Raw genomic sequence first — 20,417 nt, 5'->3', positions numbered from 1 at the left:
CTTTCTGCCACACCGGGCCATCTATAATGCCTCTGGTGCCTATCCACTGAACAAATGCCCTCAGGGCCCTGGAGCAAGGAGCTCTTTGGGGCTTACCGTAACTGCTCTCATATGCCTTCTGCCTACTTCCCATTTTTTATTTCCCCGAAGCCCAGGTCAGATCGCAATATCATTGACATAAGCTTTTTCCTGTCACCTAACAACAAGCGCACAACACTCTGGGCTCCAGCCTGGTTCTGCTTAACTTTTTCCCTTCTCTCTGGCATTTTCACTTTGACATCTTCCCCAAGAGGCAGGGGGTGGGGACCCCAGCCCCAGATGGTGACGTTGGGGGCCGGCCCAGGCCTGGGTTGTGGAGGAGCCTGACTACCGGGCTTCCTGTCTCTTCATTTAAGCACATCTCTGCAGAAGTAACAAGTGCTCTCCCCAGTGGGCTCCTGGTTGCAGAGCTCCCGGCCCTCACCTAGGCACACTTGTGTGAAAAGCAGAGGAGAAGAAAGACACAGGCCCAGAGGTAAGATGGACGACTCAGCTTCATTCCTTTCCGAGGGTCTGGGAAGGGGAGGAGAATGTGGCAGCAGATGCGCTGGGATGTGCTGAATTCCTAGTTCTCTGCCCACTGCTCTGGTCTCCTTCTCTTGCATTTCGTGAGCAGTGATCTCCCACTGGAAGTGTGAGCTTCAAGAAGCCAGGGACTATGCCAAACTCCTCTCGGCGTCTCCAATGTGCACAGTTCAGCACCCAGAGCAGAACGTGCTTCTTAGAGGAGTGTTGCCTCGGATTGCGAAAGCAGAAAAGGAATGGGGACTCGAGGCCACCCAGGGCTGGGAAAGGCAGTGGAAGGCGACTAGTCATGGGGCAGTGCAGGAGATGAAGATAGGAAGAGGGGAAAAGAGGGAAGAAGTGGTGGGAAAGAAAGAGAATACGCGAATATTAAGGAGGGAGGAGGCCTATGAAAAAGATATGAAAAGAAGAAATAAAATAAAAGCAAGGAAAAAAGAAAGAGAAGTAGAATCTAGTATAGAGGGAATTCTCCTCAAATCAATTTTCCCAATAACACTATTACCAAAAAGTCACTCCAGAAATCATACATGCTGCATTCATAAACCATATGACTGACTGATAAGGCCTCTCCATTAACTATCTTTTCTGTTGATATGTGTTTTTACTATTTTTGGTCTACTTTTGTGCATTTTTATGATTTTTGAACAATATCTTTAAAGGCACTTCCACTTTAATTGGCTTTAAAATGATTAATGAAATGGGAAAGCTAAAATTCTCAAAAAAGGTTGAAACTGAGCTCTTTCATACAGAATACCGTAAAAGTCACAGATACAACTTTTAAGTAAATACATCATTAGAAAAATTGGTTCTAAAAGAATTGGTTTTAGGTGCCTCAGCTGCTCTGGAAAAGAAGGCTAGGGGAGTTAGAGAAAGATTTGCTGACACCCCCCACTCCCACCCCCCGGGGTTGGTGGTGTGTGTGGGGGACACAGGAGGTGATGCCCCTCTAGATGAGATGCCCTGAACAACTCCAGCCTCCCGCCTCCCCACCCTCAGTCCTTTGCCCTCTTAAGACCTCCAAGGCCTTACATCCCTGTTCCCCAGCTGTCCTCTGCCTTCCCTTGCAGACATGTTCTAGGAGAGGGACCTCCAGGGGTACGGTCTGATTCCTCAAAATAGAAAGGCCCCACTCTCACTAATTCAAAGATTTTGCTCTGGGTGGAATAGCTCGTCCCGAATGTCTTGTTCTTGCAGGGCAAATTTTTAGGAGTGCAAGGCTGAAAGGAGAATCTGATGGGGGAGATCATTGCGTCTCGTGTTTTGACAAATAATTTCTTGTGCTGTGTTAGATTCTGTAGGCTCATACAAAATGGCCGCCCTGTTAATCTGAGGTGAAGGAGCTCCCAGAGGACAGGGGCTAGAGACACCTCAAGAGATGATTTCCCTCTTTCATTTTGGGGCACTTATGTAGAAGAGGTCTTCCTCAAAATAAAAACTCCCCCCGCCAACTGGTTCTAGGCGGAAGCCTCACAGCCCCTTAGGCCCTGATCCTGGCCATAATGGTGAAGCGGCCCTGAGGGGAGTTGGGTAGACCAAGGGCCTTGCACATTTTAGACACTCAATAAATGTTTGTTGAATGAAATAACTTTGATGAGGGTGGGTGCTGGCAGAGGGCAGACAGGGCCTGGGTTTGGAAGGCTCTAAGGTTGAGCTGTGTTCTGCACCTTTCGGGGGATAGGGGAAGGGGGGAGGGCACGGCTCCCCCCACGTGGGCGTCTGAGGCAAAGGGGAGGATGGCGGAGGTTGCAGCCACCGAACCACAGGGGTCCCTTAGAAGGATCATGGTCTCTAGGAAGTTTATAGAAGCCAGTAAGCAGTAGTGAGGGTGTGTGTGGAGGAGGGCACGTCCCGCGGCTGGGCTTGAGGGGGCTGACTGGGGGCTATGGGGAGAAGATGAAAGTGCCTGCGGGACCACAGCCTGTCGCTGTGGTGGGGCTGTGCCCTCTTCCTCTCCCCAGCCTCGCTCCTCATCCCATCTCTGGGGCCAGGGTGAGGGCAGTGGGAACCTCAAGGCTCTGAGAGAGTGTGCGGGTGTGTTGCCATTTTGGTCTCATCGCTCTCTTGGTCTCTCTGTCTCTCTTGGGTCTAGTGCTGTGTGCATGCGTCTTGCCTCTCAGAATTTCTTCATCTCTTTCCCTCTGCCTCTACCTTGTTTGTACTACCCTGGGCTTTGTGTGTGACTGAGGATTGTGTGAAGTGTAGCTGTTGCTTAATGAGCTGCTCTGGGTCTCTCCTACCTTCTTTCCCCCCATCCTCCCCTCATCCTCCTTCGGGGCCTCTGTGTGTTTTTAGGAACCTGTCCTTTTCATTTTGCCCACCCTGCAGCAATCTCCCTTTCACCCACCCCTTGGCTCCAGGCCGTGCTCTGCAGGCTCCCTTCAGATCAAAGCTTGTTGAAAGCTGCATTCCTGCCAGAGGCCTGGATACCTGTTTACGGGCTGAGAAGGGACTAGAGCTTAGTGGCAGCTGGAGAAAGGAGAGATGAAGAAGGAGAAGAGGGAAGGGGCCCTCCAAGCGAGACCAGGAGAGCCGGAATTGCCTCCTGGCATATGAGGCACAGAGGAGGAGAGACACAGACTCAGGGAGTTGAAGATGGAGGCATCAGTGTGGGGAGGCACAGATGCAGAAATGCGCAGATGTGATCAGAGAAACAAGCAGAGACAGACAGACAGACACGCCAGGACCTTGGGGACCAGCAGCCCACCCAGCTTCTCTCAGAGGGCTGTGGTGTACACGATGCTACTGTACTGGGGCAGAGTGCCTGTGGGCAGGCTGAGGATGTGGCAATCAAAGGCCAGCGGCAGCGGAAGCCCAAAGCACCAAAGCAAGCAGCAGCTGGAAACCCATAGCCTCCTCCACTGAGCTGAGCCCCGGGGTGGGTTGGGGCAGTGCAGGGAGCTGGAGCCAGGGATGTGGCCCTCTGTACAACCCCGGGATCACCGAGTGAGGAAGAAAAAGTGACCTCCATTTGGGGAAAGGTCAAGAATGTCCCTAGCCTTCCTCAGGCATCTCAGCTGAATTTAGTCCCCATATGGAGACTCCTTCATTCTCTGCTCACCAAGGACACAGTGAGTCTAGCATGGGGGGACAGTAGGAACCACTCTCAGATGTAACAGTGCCCCTACCCCACTCTCGCACCCAGCCGTGCCCTCAGTGCCTCCATGCCCCATGCTAACTTGTAAACAACTTCACCCGTGATGAGCCCTCCCTCCTTTCCTGGAAACCTCCTCCCTCATCTCTTCTCTTCTAATTTCCCTGCTTAAAAAAAATTATTTCAAGTGTTAGGCCCTGAGTAATTCCTCTTTCAAGCAGATAGAATGACTGACAGGACTTGTTTTTATATCATCTTCCCCCAAACCTCATTGGGAGGACCAAGCCCCCAGCACCCATCTGAGTGCTCCATCTCTGTCATGAATCAGGGCCCAACAGGAAACAGAGTCCACCTCCAATGGTTCAAGAGACGGCAGAATGGGGGTTATTGACAGAGGTGTGGACAGGGTTAAGGGAACCAACCAGCATATGAAGGCACAGAGACACTAGCACCAGCAGGCGGGGTCCTGAAGGGGAAGGGCAGAAGTGGTGTTTCTGGAACCCAGTGAGGGTTTGAGCTGTGGATAAGGGGCCCAGGGACAGAAGCAGTAGTGGGTAGGGGGGAGGCGGTGGGAGGGAGGGAATAAAGCTCTATATAGACCAGCCACATCCCTGCTCAAACATCAGCAGTGCACAGCAAAGCCCTAGCTCCCTTCCCTGTCTGTCAGGATTTACAGTTGGCCCCAAACGCCTTTCCATCTTCCCTCACTGCTTCCCTCCAGGAGCCCTCTCTGGCCTTCCCAACCTCCTCCACAGCCCCACCACCTTTGCATGTGGGGTGGGACGCCCTTCTTTCCTTTCCAGCTTACTCATGGTTTTCAAACCTGAGTATGTATCAGTTACCTGGAGGTTTGTGAAAACACAGACGCTAGACCCACCGCCAGTTTCTGATTCAGCAGGTCTGGTGTGGGGCCCGAGAATTTGCCTTTGTAACAAGTTCCCAAGTGACGCTGCTGCTGTTGATGCGGGACCACACTTTGAGAGTCACTGCTCTAACCTAAGGCTGCCCATTCCTCAAGGTCCATTCGGAGCCTTCCTGCAAACCCCGCCCCCAGCCTCGACAGTCTTCCAAGCTCACAGAAACCCTCCTGCTCCTTCATCTGAACTCTGAGACGGCATCTTTCTGCTTGTCCGGCTCAGAGCCCTGGTGGGGTTGGTCTGATGGTGAGCAGGGAATTACCCTCTGCCCTTTCTCTCCCTTAGCTCGCACACTCTATCAGGCCCCAAGGAGTTTTACCTCAGAACTGTCCTTCCAGTCAGTCTCTTTTTCCGCATTCCCACAGCCTCTCTCTGAGTTCAGGCCCCATCTTCTCTCACCAGGATTGTTGCAATCCTGCTTCTTGTGCTCGGCCTCCTGTAATGCGTCTTCCACGCGGCAGTTCAAGGGGCCATTTGTAAATTTAATCATGTCCTTCTCTACATAAAATTCTTTACTGGCTCCGTGGTGCCCAGGGTCAAGTCCCAGCATCGCAGCATGGCATTCAAGGACTTTCACAGCCTGACCAGGCTCCCTGGACTCAGTCCCCATCAATTTGCCACCTTCTCCATGAAGCTTTTTCTGATCCCAACTGGCAGAGAACCCACCCCTGGCCTGGGCACCCCATTGTGTGGCATGTACCTGTGGGTGTCTGCTTAGAGGTAGGCACGGCTAGGGCCCTGGCTTGGCTGACAGGAGAGATCGCATACCATCCCTGTATGCCCCATGCCCCATGGATGCCTGCTGACTAATGGTTAGTATCTCCCTCAGGCCCTGCCGTTTCTGCGTTTCTGCGGAGGAAGGCTCAGGTTCCGGCCCGCTTCACCTCCGCAAGGCCACCATGAACAGGGGAACCTGTTTCAGGCACCTGCTCCTGCTGCTACAGCTAGGTGAGTGCTCAGACTTGAGGTTGGGTGCAGGTGGCCTGAGAGGAGGGGCTGATGGGGAAATGCAAAGGTGGAGCATGGGGCAGAGGCGGGGCAGTGACAGCCTTGAGGCCTGACCCCTTTCTTTTCCACCTAGCGTGGCTTCCAGCAGTCACTCAGGGAAAAGAAGTGGTGCTGGGGAAGGCAGGAGAAACAGTGGAGCTGCCCTGCAAGGCTTCCCAGAAGAAGAACATGTTCTTCAACTGGAAACATCCTTCCCAGGTCAAGATTCTGGGAGGTCAGCGCTCCTTCTGGGTCACAGGTAGGGCAGCCCTGCTCCCTGTCCAGGGAAAGTACTGTGGCTTGAACATCCCTGGCTTCGGAGCCCTGCTCCTGGTAAGCTCTGGGATCCCAGAGAGGTCAGCTTGACAGATACCCCAGTACACTCTCCAGGCCCAGAGATTTTTCTACGCCAACTGCTGGTGGCCAAGGGAATGGCTTTTGGTGGTGTATAATAATTTCAGTATTTTAACATTCATGACATTTTAATTGATGTTAGAAAAACAACTATCATATAAAACCCATAATTTCATGAATATTACTGCTATAGACCCATGATGACACTTTGTTTACTTCCATTAAAAGCAACAGAGTGATTTTTTCTAGCTTTTAAAGTGAAAAAAATTAAGATCTCAGTGCTTCTTAGGAGCGTGTTTTGCAATAAAGGAGACTTTTTTTTCTAGGTAAGGTTTGCCTTCATGTTCTTCTTTTTCATTTTTACTTCAGCAAGACTTGCCCTGAGCTAACATCTGTTGCCAGTCTTTCTCTTTTTGCTGAGGAAGTTTCACTCTGAGCTAACACCCATACCAGTCTTCCTCTATATTGTGTTGCTGCCACAGCATGGCCACTGACAAGTGGTGTACATCCATGCTCGGGAACTGAACCCAGGCTGCCAAAGCAGAGTGCGCTGAACTTAACCACTAGGCCGTGGGGCCAGCCCCTCTTCTTTATTGTTTACTTTTATTTTTTAAATTATTTTATTGAGATCATATTGGCTTGTAACATTGTGTAAATTTCAGGTGTACATTATTATATATCCTTTTCTGTATAGACTGCATTGTGTTCACCACCAATAGTCTAGTTTTTATCCATCACCATACATATGTGCCCCTCATGCTCTTCTTTAAATAACGCTTCTTTCTTCTGTGTATGGCTTCTAATATTCAACACATTTTTGAATAGGCATGTTATATGAGTCAAAATTAGAAAAACCTCACCAGGATGAAATGTATTTTTGTAAATATATTTTTTATTCTATCAGTTTATTAGATTTATCATTGTTTGCATTTCATTGCTTACTTTTAATATTTTCTTTTAATTATAAAAAATTCAAACATATATAAAAGTAGAATAATTATATAATGAACCCCCATGTATCCGGCTCAGCTTCAACAATTGTCAATTTGTGGTCAATTTTGTTTCATTTCATTTACATCCTCAACCCCCCACCATATTATTTTATAGCAAGTACCAGACATTGTATTATTATTATTTTTGTGTGTGTGTGTGAGGAGGACTAGCCCTGAACTAACATCTGATGCCAAGCCTCCCATTTTTTTTTTTCTGGAGGAAGATTGGCCCTGAGCTAACATCTGTGCCCATCTTCCTCTACTTTATATGGGACGCTGCCACAGCATGGCTTAACAAGCAGTGTGTCGGTGTGCACCCGGGATCCAAACCTGCGAACCTCGGGCTGCCGCAGCAGAGCGCACGCGCTCAACCACTTGCGCCACCGGGCCGGGCCCCAGACATTGTATTATTTAATCTGTACGTACTTCATTTGAAATACTTCATTTTAAAATGTAGACTCTTTTTAAAAACATAGCTGCAGTATCATCACTCCCTCATTCAATTTTTTGACAAGAACACTTCATAGATGGTGTTTTGTACTACCAATTTCATCACATCAGAAGCCATGTAATGTCTGTCACTCTTTTTGTGCTATTAAGATTATAATTGAGGGCCGGCCCCATGACTTAGCGGTTAAGTGCGACTGCTCGGCTACTGGCGGCCCGGGTTTGGATCCTGGGCGTGCACCGAAGCACCGCTTCTCCGGCCATGCTGAGGCCGCGTCCCACATACAGCAACTAGAAGGATGTGCAACTATGACATACAACTATCTACTGGGCTTTGGGGAAAAAAAGGAGGATGATTGGCAATAGATGTTAGCTCAGAGCCGGTCTTCCTCAGCAAAAAGAGGAGGATTAGCACGGATGTTAGCTCAGGGCTGATCTTCCTCACACACACACACACAAAAAAGATTAATTGATGTGTTCAAGTGTTAGTTTTAGGTGATAAATATAATAACATTATTTTTAGTTTTTTTGTTTTTTTACAGTTGCCTTCTGTTTATGAGAAGTGATACTGGCTTTCTGTTTATTATAGTGATATAGTTTCTTTTTAAAATAAATTAATTTATTTTGAAAAAGTGAATCTGTTTAAAGATGTTCCATAAATAGGATCGGTAGATTTGGCCAAAAACATGTATAAGGTATGTGAATGGCTGCGGTCTGGGAAGCTGGCTCCAGTCCAAGACTTTGCTTTTACAGGGAGGAAACTGTGGCTCAGGGTGGGAAGTCCCTGCCCCAGGCTTTCGTGCCCAGGGGGAGGCAGAGCTGGGGCTAGAGCTTTGGTCTTTCAACTTTCAGGCCTAAGCTCTCCTATAGAAAGTCATCCTGGGGCAGGCAAACCTGAACTGGTCGTAGTGCATAGGAAATCATCTTTGTTGAAAACGGATGTCTCCCTTTCCTGCCTTGGTCCAGTGGAAAAAAATTCTGCCTTCTATGTCAAGAAGGTTCTTACTGGGTTCGCAGAATCACAATTCAGATACGCATGTCAACTCTTCAGGTCTGGACATGAAGTAAAAGAGGGATAGTGGGCTGGATCTTCATTGACCCAAAGCCATTCCTTAAAATTAACAAAACCCCCAATTCCCGATTTCTTTCTGATACAAACACCAAGCAGAAACCAGCCCGTTAACCAGGTTAACTGCCCTTTGCCTGCCCACGTCCTCTCCTCCTTCAAACAGCTGCTTCAAGAGGCCCCTACGATCAAACTAACCTCCCCTGGACCACCGGCTCCTGGTGCCCAGTTCCTAATTTACTCCCTCCAGCAGAGCACAGGACAGCCACTCCCACAAACTCTGCAAGTGGTTTTCTTGTCCTAGAACTGTATTCTGCTAAATTGCTTGAAAGAGCAGACTTTGAGCTGGAACTTTATTCTTTATTTATTTTTGTTAATTTTAAAGCAAAAATAATTTGAAAAAGTAATACAGTAGATGGTAAAAATTTAAAACCATACAGATGATACACAGTGACAACGAATCTCCCTCCTACACCTGATCCCTGTTTCCTCAGCTCCCTTCCCCAGAGGCAACTGTGTTAACCAGTTTCTGCGTTTCCTTCAAGGGATGAACTATGCATGTGGAAGCACATATGTATACAGTCCCTCTTTTCTTTTTATTTATTTATTTAATTTTTTATTGTGGTAACATTGGTTTATAACATTATGTAAATTTCAGGTGTATATAGTTATATTTCAATTTCTGTGTAGACTACATCATGTTCACCAACCAAAAACTAATTACCATCCATTACCGTACACATGTGCCCAGTCACCTCTTTTGCCCTCCTCTCTCCCCCCTCCCCTCTGGTAACCACCAATCTAATCTCTGTATCTATGTGTTTGTTTGTTGTTGTTGTTGTTTTTATTTTCTACTTATGAATGGGGTCATACGGTATTTGACTTTCTCCATCTGACTTATTTCACTTAGCATAATACCCTCAAGGTCCATCCACGTTGTCGCAAATGGCAAGATTTCATCTTTTTTTTTATAGCTGAGTAATATTCCATTGTGTATATATACCATATCTTCCTTATCCATTCATCCCTTGATGGGCACTTGGGTTGTTTCCAAGTCTTGGCTATTGTGAATAATGCTGCAGTGAACATAGGGGTTCATGTATGTTTACATGTTCGTGTTCTTTGGATAAATACCCAATAGTGGAATAGCTGGATCATATGGTAGTTCTCTTATTGAGGCCTAAGGGACCAGTGACCTGCAAGTGGGTCCTCTTGCCCAGAGCTGCTCACGTCAATAGAACGAGACCGGGTTCAGAATAGCAGAGCAGAAACTTTATCTGTTGATCAATGAATGGAGGAGGCAGAGCTCGTGCTCTAAAACACCTTCTTCCCAAAGGGAAGGTGAACAGAGTTCTTATGGGATGTAAAGGGGGAGGGATGTCTGCGTCATTGCTTGGGGCGGGGGCATTTGGGGCTTGCATGGATCTTCCCTTCTTGCACATAGCATCTTTTGCACACATTTCCTTTTGCACACAGCACCTTTTGCACACATTTCCTTTTGTGTATGGCACCCCATCGCCATCTTGGACCTTTCTGGTTTGGACTGGTTCTGCAGTTTGGCCATCTGGCAATGTTCTGTCTTGGTTCCTATAAGCAAGCACAACTTAAAAACAAAGCATTAGACATGGAAAATGTTTTAGGGACTTCTCTGGGTGACAGTTCTAGTCTTAAGTTTTTGAGGAATCTCAGGCCTCTCTTTTCTTACATAAAATTATAAATTCATCATATATGTATATATACACACACACACACACACACACACACACACACAGAGTGCCTACAAGTGCTAGGTAACGTTCTAGGTGCTGGGGATGTAATATAGTGGAAAACAAATGGGACATTCAGGTAGCGAGCACACCATAGCAATACACCTCCTTCTAACTTTAGTGTGTGTGTGTGTGTGTGTGTGTGTGTGTGTGAGAGAGAGGAAGATTAGCCCTGAGCTAACGTCCATGCCAATCGTCCTCTTTTTGCTGAGGAAGATTGGCCCTGGGCTAACATCTGTGCCCATCTTCCTTTACTTTATATGTGGGACGCCTGCCATAGCATGGCTTGATGAGTGGTGCGTAGGTCCATGCCTGGGATCCAAACTTGCGAACCTCAGGCTGCCAAAGAGGAGCATGCAAACTTAACCACTATGCCACCGGGCCAGCCCCCTAACCTTACCTTTGTAAAAAATGAGACAGATATTTTGAAGATTGTTCTATATTCATATGTGTATGTTTCTATATCTATCTATATCTATCTATATACTTACCTCTATCTTTATATTTCTACTTCATTTCTTTCCAGTGACTGTGTAGCTCCTTTGTATAATTATACCACGACTTATTTGACTAATTTGATATCATTGGAGATTTAGGTGGTTTTCACTTTATTGTGATCACAACTGATTCGACAGTGAATCAAACCTTGTATGTTTGGACACATGTGCAAACGTCCTTATAAGATAAATTCCTAGAAGTGAAATTGGTGGACCAGGTCAGCTTGATCTTTAGATATCTTTTTGTTATTCAAATTTTGCTGAAATGGCATCTGCTATAATAAGATTTGACTGTATATTAATTTGCACCTTATATGTTACTTCTTTTATACAAATTTTATTAATATTACTGTTTTTTCTCCACATTTTATTTATTTGTTTGTTTATTTATTTATTTATGGTGAGGAAGATCAGCCCTGAGCTAACATCCATGCAAATCCTCCTCTTTTTGCTGAGGAAGACTGGCCCTGAGCTAACATCCGTGCCCACCTTCCTCCACTTTATGTGAGACGCTGCCACAGCACAGCCTGCCAAGCGGTGCGTCGGTGCGCACCCAGGATCCGATCCCGGGTCGCCAGCAGCGGAGCACGTGCACTTAAGCTCTACGCCATGAGGCCGGACCCTCTCCACATTTTAAAGTATTATTTGCTCATTACATACATATTTGGCAAATGCAGAAAAGAATAAGGAAGAATATCAAATGCATGCACACTTCCACCCTTTGGAGATATCCTCTGTAAACATTTGATTTATTTCCTGCCAATCTCTGTTTAGTGTGGAAAATATGTATTATTTACATAGATGGTATCATACTGTATATACCTTTTATCCTACACTCTCACAACATTATATCATGATGGGACAATCAATTATTAGACTAACTTTTAAAAGTAATCTGGCAATGTTTAATAGATACAAAATTCGAAAATCCTTTTACCTAGTAATAGCTATTCTGGAAAATCTATTTGACAGAAATGAAGTTGTGAATATTTCATAATATCTGTGCAAGGATGTTGTTATAAGCCTTGTTCATAATGTGAGAGAATAGGATTCAACCTGAATACCCATCAATGAGGAAAGAGTTGAACTATGGTACAACTGTGGGAAATTATGTAAGTAATGAAAAGAATGAGGGCTTTCAGGAAAATGGAGTAGACATATGTACTAGTCTGCTTGGCCTGCTATAACAAAATGCCATAGACTGGGTGGTTTAACAGGAATGTATTTTCTCACAGTTCTGGAGGCTGGAAGTCTGAGATCAGGGTGCCAGCATGCTCGGGGTCTGGAGAGGACTCTTTTCTTGGCCTGCAGATGGCCACCTTCTTGCTGTGTCCTCACATGATGGAGAGAGAAAGCAAGCTCTCTGGTGTCTCTTCTTATAAGGGCACTGATCCCATCATGAGGGCCCTGTCTTGATGACCTCATCTAAATCTAATTACCTCCCAGGCCGGCCCCATGGCTTAGCGGTTAAGTGCGTGTGCTCCGCTGCTGGCGGCCTGGGTTCAGATCCCGGGCGCGCACCAACACACCGCTTCTCTGGCCATGCTGAGGCTGCATCCCACATACAGCAACTATAAGGATGTACAGCTATGACATACAGCTATCTACTGGGGCTTTGGGGGAAAAAAATAAATAAATAAAAATTAAAAAAAAAAATCTAATTACCTCCCAAAGGCCCCATCTCCAAATACCATCACATGGGTGTTAGGGCTTTGACATATGAATTTAGGGGGGACATAATTCAGTCCATAGTCTATTGAGGCTGTAATGAGGTGCCCCAACACCCTCACTGGGATGATATCAGGGAATGCAAAGTAGAGAGCTAGGACGTAAATCTGCACCAGCTAGTGACAGGGTTCCTCAACCCTCTGCAAAGTCAGTGGAGACCACACGAGGAGCCTGGACTTCCACTCTCACCCAGCAGTCATGAGGCACCCCTCCTTGCTTGGGTGCTGTCAGAGGAGGCCTAGTGGAGAGTCAGGACTTTCACCATCATCCAGCAATAATAAGGCCAGCTCCACCACAGGCCTTGGAGCGGAGACCACATGGAGACCACGTGGGGAGCTGGAATGTTCACTCCTCCCCAGCAGTAGTGAGGAGCATCTCCCTCTAGTAGCAATGCAGGATGAGAGAGGAACTTAGATATCTGCCTCCACTTGGTAGTAACAAAGTGGCACTGCCCCCTTCCTTTGACAGAGCAGTGTCAAAGGGAGCCAGTTAAATTAGAAGGTTTAAATAAGATCTAGAATCTCTTAACAATAATGCTCAAATGTCTAGGTTCCAATCGAAAATCACTCATGATACCAAGAACCCAGAAGATCTCAAACTGGATGAAAAAAAAGAATCAATAGATGCCCACGCTGAGATGAAAGAGATGGTAGCATTCTCTGACCAAGATTTTAAAGCAGCCATGATAAAAAATCCTTCAGCAAGCAATTACAAACATGCTTGAAACAAATGAAAAAATAGAAAGCCTCAGCAAAGAAATAGAAGATATAATAAAAAAGAGCCAAGTGGAAATTTTAGAACTGAAAAATACAATAACCAAAACACTTAGATCAATGGATGTGCCCAAAAGCAAAATGGAAGGGTCAGAGGAAAGAATCAGTGAACTGCAAGATAGAACAATAGAAATTATACAATTTTAACAACAGAGAGAAAATACACTATAAAAAAATGAACAAAGCCATAGGGTCCTGTGAGACTATAACATAAGATCTAATATTTATGTCAATGGAGTCCCAGAAGGAGATGAAAAAGGAAAATGGGGCTGAAAAAATAATGGCTGAAAATTTCCCAAATTTGGCAAGAGACTTTAACCCATAAATTCAAAAAGCTGAACAAATATAAATAGGATAAACTTCAAGAAATCCACATCAAGACCCATCATAATTAGACTTCTGAAAACTAAAAACAAGGAAAAAAATGCTCAAAACAACCAGAGAAAAATGATACCTTACCTATAGGGTAACAACTTGAATGACAGCAGAGTTCTCATCAGAAACCATGCAGGCCTGAAGGAAGTGACACGAAAGAAAAGAACTATAAGCTGGATCCTATACCCAGAGAAAAATATCCTTCAGGAATGAAGGAGAAGTCAAGACAGTCTCAGATGAAAGAAAAGTAAGAATTTGTTGCCAGCAGATCTACCCTAAAAGAATGGTTCAAGGAAGTTCTTTAAACAGAAAGGAAATGATGAAAGAAGGAATCTTAGAATATCAGGAAGGAAGAAAGAACAAAGTAAACAAATACATGGATAAATACATTAGGCTTTCCTTTTCCTCTAAAGTTTTCTAAATTATGTTTGACAGTTGAAGCAAAATTACAAGACTATCTGTGTGGTTCCAAATGTATATAGAGGAAATATTTAAAACAATTATATTATATATGGGGACGGTAAAGGGATGTTAAGGGAGGTAAGGTAAAATGATAATACAAGTAGATTGTGATAGGTTATATACACATATAATGTAATACCTAGAGTAATCACTAAAAAAATACAAAGAGATACACTCAAAACCATTATTGATAAATTAAAATGGATTCTACAACACATTTAAAAATATTTACATACCAAAGTATAAAATAAATATCTATGAGTGCATACTGATATAAATAACTGATTGAATAAATAAATAAACGGGGGGAAAGTGACAAATCTTCCATGTAGAAGAATTCCAATTAATTTATGTAAATAATCTGCCCTCAAGGAGATGGAGCATAACTCCTCACTCCTTAAGTGTGGGCTGTGCATAGTTATTAACTTCCAAAGAGTACAGTATGGAAAAGGGGGCAAGAATAACTTTACAGTGGAGAAACCTGAAAAACATTACCTCAATCAAGTGGTCAAGGTCAAAGTCAACAGTCATAAGTCATGTTGATACTATGCACCCTTGATATGTAATGAAAACGGCACTTTACCTCTGTGATCGTCCTCCCCCAAATCCATAAGCCCAGTCTATTCAAGAGAAAAACAACAGACAAATCCCAATAGACGGATATTTTACAAAATACCTGACCAATACGCCTCAAAAATGTCAATGTCATCAAAAACAAAGATTGTCTGAGAAAGCGTCACAGCCAAGAGAAGCCTAAGGAGACATGACAACTAAATGTAATATAGTATTATAGAGGGGATCCTGGGATGGAAAAAGGACATTAGATAAAAACAAAGGAAATCTGAATAAATATGGGCTTTAGTTAATAATAATGTATCAATACTGGTTTACTAATTGTAACAAATGTTTCACACTAATGTAAGATGTTAATAATAGGGGAACTTTGGTATGAGGTGTATGGAAACTCTGTACTATTTTCACAATTTTTATGCAAATCTAAAACTATTCTTAAAAAGTGTGTTACAAAAAGATGTTCAAGTAACCCACAGGAAAAATAAAACAGAAAACAGAATAAGCAGAAAACAAAAATAAAATGGCAGATTTAAGCCCTAACATATCAATAATTACATTAAATGTAAATGGTCTAAATATACCAATTAAAAAACAAAGATTGATAGAGTAGATTAAAAAGCATAATTCAACAATATGCTGTCTACAGTAAACTCACTTCAAATATAATGATACAGTCAGGTTGAAAGTAAAATCATGAAGAAAAGGATACACCATGCAAGCATTAATCAAAGAAAAGCAGGAGTGGATATATTAATTTCAGATAAAGTCAATGCTGGAGCAAAGAAAACTACCAGAGACAGAGAAGGACATTACATAATGATGAAAATGTCAACCCCTCAAGAAGACATAGTAATCCTAAATGTATGTGCACAAAACAACAGATCCACAAAATATGTGAAGGAAAAACTGATACAACTAAAAGGAAAAACAGATAAATCCATAATGATAGTTGAAGGTTTCAACACCCTTCTTCCAACAATTGACAAAACAACTACGTAGAAAATCAGTAAGGATATAGAAGAGCTCAATAACACCATCAACCAACAGGATCTAATTGACATTTATAGAATACTCCACCCAACAACAGCAGAATACATATTATTTTCAAATGTCCACAGAACATATACCGAGATAGTCCACGTCTTGAGCCATAAAACAAACCTCAACAAATTTAAAATAATTGAAATCATATAGAGTATGTTCTCTGACTACATGGAATCAAATCAGAAATCAATAACAGACATATAACAGGAAAAATCTCCAAACACTTGGAAACTCAACAACTTTTAAGTATTCCCTGGGTCAAAGAAGAAGTCTCAAGAGAAATTTAAAAAATACATTGAACTGAGTGAAAATTTAAGAAGCATCTAAAAAAAACTACACATAACATTATACTTAATGGTGAAAGACTGAATACTTTCCCCCTAAGATTAGGAACAGGGCAAAGATGTCTGCTCTTACTGCGCTTATTCAACATAGTACAGCAATCCCTAGCCAGTGCAATAAGTCAAAAAAAAGGAAATAAAAGGAATACTGATTGGAAAGGAAGAAATAAAACTGTTCCTATTTGCAAATGACATGATTACTTATGTAGAAAATCTCAAGGAATCTATTTTGAAAAACTCTTAGAATGAATAAGTGAGTTCAGTAAGGTTACAGAATATAAGATAAATCTACAAAAATCTATTGTATTTCTATATACTAGCAATGAACATGTGTACACAGAAATTAAAAATACAATGCCATTTACAATTGCTAAAAAAAAAAAGAGAAACACTTAGGTAAATCTAACAAACACGCATAGGATTTGTATGCTAAAAACTACACAATGCTGATGAAAGAAGTCAAAGAAGATCTAAATAAATGGAGAGACCATGTTCATGGATTGGAAGACTCAACATAGTAAAGATGTCAATTCTCCCCAAACTGATACAGGTTTAACACGATTTCTATCAAATTTCCATTAGGATTCTTTGTAGCTATAGACAAGATTATTCTAAAATTTATATGGAAAGCCAAAGGAACTAGAAAGCTAAAAGAATTTTGAAAAAAGAAGAAAGTAGGAGAAATCAGTCTATCTGCTTTCAAGACATATAACTAGAGTGCTCAAGCATGTGTAGTATTAGTGGAGGGATAGACACATGGATCAATGAAACAAAATAGAGAACCCAGAAATAGACCCACATAAATACGCCCAACTGATTTTTTTACACAAAAGTACAAAAGCAATTCAATAGAGGAAAGATAGCCTTTTTCAATAAATGGTGTTGGAGTAATTGGACATCCATAGGTTAAAAACCACAACATAAACAACAACAAACCCTTGACCTAAGTCTCACATCTTATTTTAAAATTAATTCAAAATGGACTAGGAACTTAACTGTAAAATATAAAATTATATCACATAGGAGAAAATCTTCAGGATCTAGATTAGGCAAAGAATTCTTACACTTGACACCAAAAGCATGATTCATAAAAGGAAAAATGGACAAATTGGTCTTCATCAACATTAAAAACTTTTGCTCTGCAAAAGACTTGATTAAGAAGAGGAAAACACAGTTTACAGAGTGTGAGAAAATATATGCAAACTATATATCTAACAAAGGACCAGAATCTAGAACATGTAAACAACTCCCAAAACTCAATACCAAAAAACAAACAATTCAGTTAGAAAATGGGCAAAAGACATGAACAGACATTTCACCAAAGAGGATATAAAGATGGCAAATAAGTACATGAAAATGTGTTCAACATCATTAGTCATTAGGGAAATGCAAATTAAAACCACAATGAGCTATCACCCACCTATCAGAATGGCCAAAATAAAAAATAGTGACAACACCAAATGCTGGTGAGGATGCAGAGAAACTGGTTTACTCTTACATTATTGGAAGGAGTGTAAAATGGTATAGCCATCCTGGAAAACAGTTTGGCAGTTTCTTTAAAAACTAAACATGCAACAACCCAGCAATTGCACTCCTAGGCATTTATCCCAGAGAAATGAAGAGTTATGTTTACACAAAAATCTGTACACAAATGTTTGTAGTAGCTTTATTTGTAATAGCTAACAACTAGAAACAACACAAATGTCCTTTGACATTTGTGAATGGTTATCCATACCATGGAATACTTTTCAGGAGTAAAAAAGAATGAATCATGTATAGTTATACAACAACTTAGATGAATCTCCAGAGAATTATGCTGGGTGAAGAAAAGCCAATTCTAAAAGGAAACATACTGTATAATTCCACTTATATAACATTCTTGAAATGACAAATTATAGAAATGGAGAACAGATTAGTGATTGCCAGGGGTTAAGGAGGAGAAAGGTTTGGGAAGGAGGAGGGTGTGGCTAGAAAAGGGCCACATCTTTATGGTACTGGAGATGTTCTGTATCTTAATTGTATCAATGTCAATATCCTGGCTGTGATAGTGTAGATAGTTTTGCTAGCTGTTACGATTGGGATGACCTGAGTCAAGGGTACTTGAGATCTCTCCATATTATTTCTTACAATTGCATGTGAATCTATAATTATCTCAAAATAAAAAGTTTAATTAAAAAAAATCACCAGAATAAGAAGATTAGCTTTCACAATTTCTAAACAAAAAGAATGAAGAAGCTCCACATATATACGCTTAGAAGGATGTCAAGCATATATTGTTAAGTGGAAAGAGTAAGCTATGTATATAATATAATCCCATTTTAATTAAAAAATTCAATGTGTGTAAATATATGTTTGCATGAGCAAAGAAAAAAGCACAGAGGAATCCACACCAAACTGTTTACAGTAGTATTGGCAGGGTGAGTGAGGTTTCCAAAAGGGAAGTGTTCTGGCCGTCCCAGTGGCTTAGCGGTTGGGTGCACACGCTCTGCTACCAGCGGCCTGGGGTTCGGATCCCAGGCGCGCACCGACGCACCACCTGTCCAGCCATGCTGAGGCCGCGTCCCACATATAGCAACTAGAAGGATGTGCAGCTATGACATACAACTATCTACTGGGGCTTTGGGGAGAAAAAGGAGGAGGATTGGCAATAGATGTTAGCTCAGAGCTGGTCTACCTGAGCAAAAAGAGGAGGATTGGCATGGATGTTAGCTCAGGGCTGATCTTCCTCACAAAAAAAAAAAAAAAGAAAAGGGAAGTGTTCAATCTGTATTATTTTTGTAGTTCAAATAACCTAAAAATTAAAGATTACATTGACACAACTTAAAAAATGTATATTATGAATATTTTCCATTTCATTAAAAATTATTTATAAATATAATTTTTATGCTAACCTAATATTCCATCAAATTAACATACTCTAATATACAGCCATTATCCTTTTGTCTAACATTGTACCCTATTAACAACACTACAATTATTATTTTTATACCTGCATTTTGGGTTGCATGTTTTTTTTTTTTTTTGTGAGGAAGATCAGCCCTGAGCTAACATCCATGCCAATCCTCCTCTTTTTGCTGAGGAAGACCAGCTCTGAGCTAACATCTATTGCCAATCCTCCTCCCTTTTTTTCCCCCAAAGCCCCAGTAGATAGTGGTATGTCATAGTTGCACATCCTTCTAGTTGCCGTATGTGGGACGCGGCCTTAGCATGGCCGGAGAAGCGGTGCGTCGGTGCGCGCCTGGGATCCGAACCCGGGCCACCAGCAGCGGAGCGCACGAACTCAACCGCTAAGCCACGGGGCCAGCCCAGGGTTGCATTTTTAAGTTATTATTTTAAGGATAAAGTTCTAGAAATGAAATTATGGATATGAACTTCTATAAATAGTTGGTGTATACTGCAAGATTGCTTCCAGAAAGGCTCTGTCCATTTACACTAAGTCTAGTTAATGTCACTGTGTGCCTCTCTTCCTAACACCCTTGCCCGCACTGAGTAGTATTATTTAAAACTTTTTTTTTGCTGATTTAATAGTTGAATATCATTGTTGTTCTAATTTGCATTTCTTTGATCGCCTGTGAGATTGAAACAATTTACCCCTTTCTAAAAATTCTTAGGTCTTTTGTGTCAATGCTTTTGTTCTGATTCTATGATTTGCTTTTCCTCCAGAACAGCTCTCCTTCCCAACTTCCTTATCTCTAAGGAGGGCACTATCACTCTCCTGACTCCTCCAATTTCTGAACCACAGAGTCAAATTTCTTTCTCTGCTTCAATCCCCGGTTCCCCGACTATGGCCATTCCTTCCTTTGGAAGTGTTTTTGTTTGAGCTTCTTTGTTCCCATGGGAATGCCATCCTCATTAGCCAAAGGCCGCATACACCTCACTTGGATTACAGTGGAAGCTTCCTGGCAGTTCTCTCCGCTACTGGTCTCTCTTACCTTAATTTCTTTTCCACCTGCTGCAGCACTGACTTCCAAAGCAATGCTTTGCACCTGTCACTCCCTCATCCATTAGACTAAGCCTAGAAGCCTCCACAGGACATTCACTCCCTCAGCATCTCTTCCCACAGCTTCCTACCCCGGTTGACTTCCTCACAGCTTTGAGGTGGTTCCTGTACTGCTTCCCTGGAGCGTTTCCCCCCTCCGTTACCATCCAACGTGGGCCTTCTGCTCACCACAAGACATGCCAATAGTTAAGAGGCAAGGTGGTAGGAAATAAAGGACTTTATTATTACAGCTTGCTAGCAAGAGGGAAGATGGCTGACTAATGTCTAAAAAAAAAACCATCTTAAGGGAGCACAAATCTTACAGCAGTTATATAGGCCAGTGGGCTACAGGGGAGGGGCCTAGGAATGCTGACCCTCCGGTCCCACAGCCTGGGAGTCACCACACCATATCCTCCAGTCCTCATTGATGATGGCTATCAGCACAGACTCTCTGCCTGGGG

The 20,417-nt window shown here is 42.8% G+C and overlaps 1 protein-coding gene across 2 annotated transcripts in view; it reads left to right on the top strand.

The window, feature by feature from the left end:
• The first annotated feature begins 311 nt into the window (after positions 1–311).
• CD4 (CD4 molecule) overlaps positions 312–20,417 on the top strand; it is a 28,951-nt gene continuing 8,845 nt past the window's right edge. The window contains exons 1-3 of one of the 2 annotated variants that reach the window (XM_014793997.2): positions 312–514; positions 5,402–5,520; positions 5,654–5,818. In XM_014793997.2, coding sequence (XP_014649483.1) covers positions 5,472–5,520; positions 5,654–5,818 — 214 coding nt within the window. In that variant the 5' untranslated portion in view covers positions 312–514; positions 5,402–5,471. The remainder of the gene's footprint in view (positions 515–5,401; positions 5,521–5,653; positions 5,819–20,417) is intronic. The other variant, XM_014793995.2, reaches the window with a different exon arrangement.

Source organism: Ceratotherium simum, chromosome 17 (assembly GCF_057802395.1).
Source record: "Ceratotherium simum simum isolate JZ-2026a chromosome 17, ASM5780239v1, whole genome shotgun sequence".
Lineage (NCBI taxonomy): Eukaryota > Metazoa > Chordata > Mammalia > Perissodactyla > Rhinocerotidae > Ceratotherium > Ceratotherium simum.
This window is presented reverse-complemented; position numbering and strand designations above follow the sequence as displayed.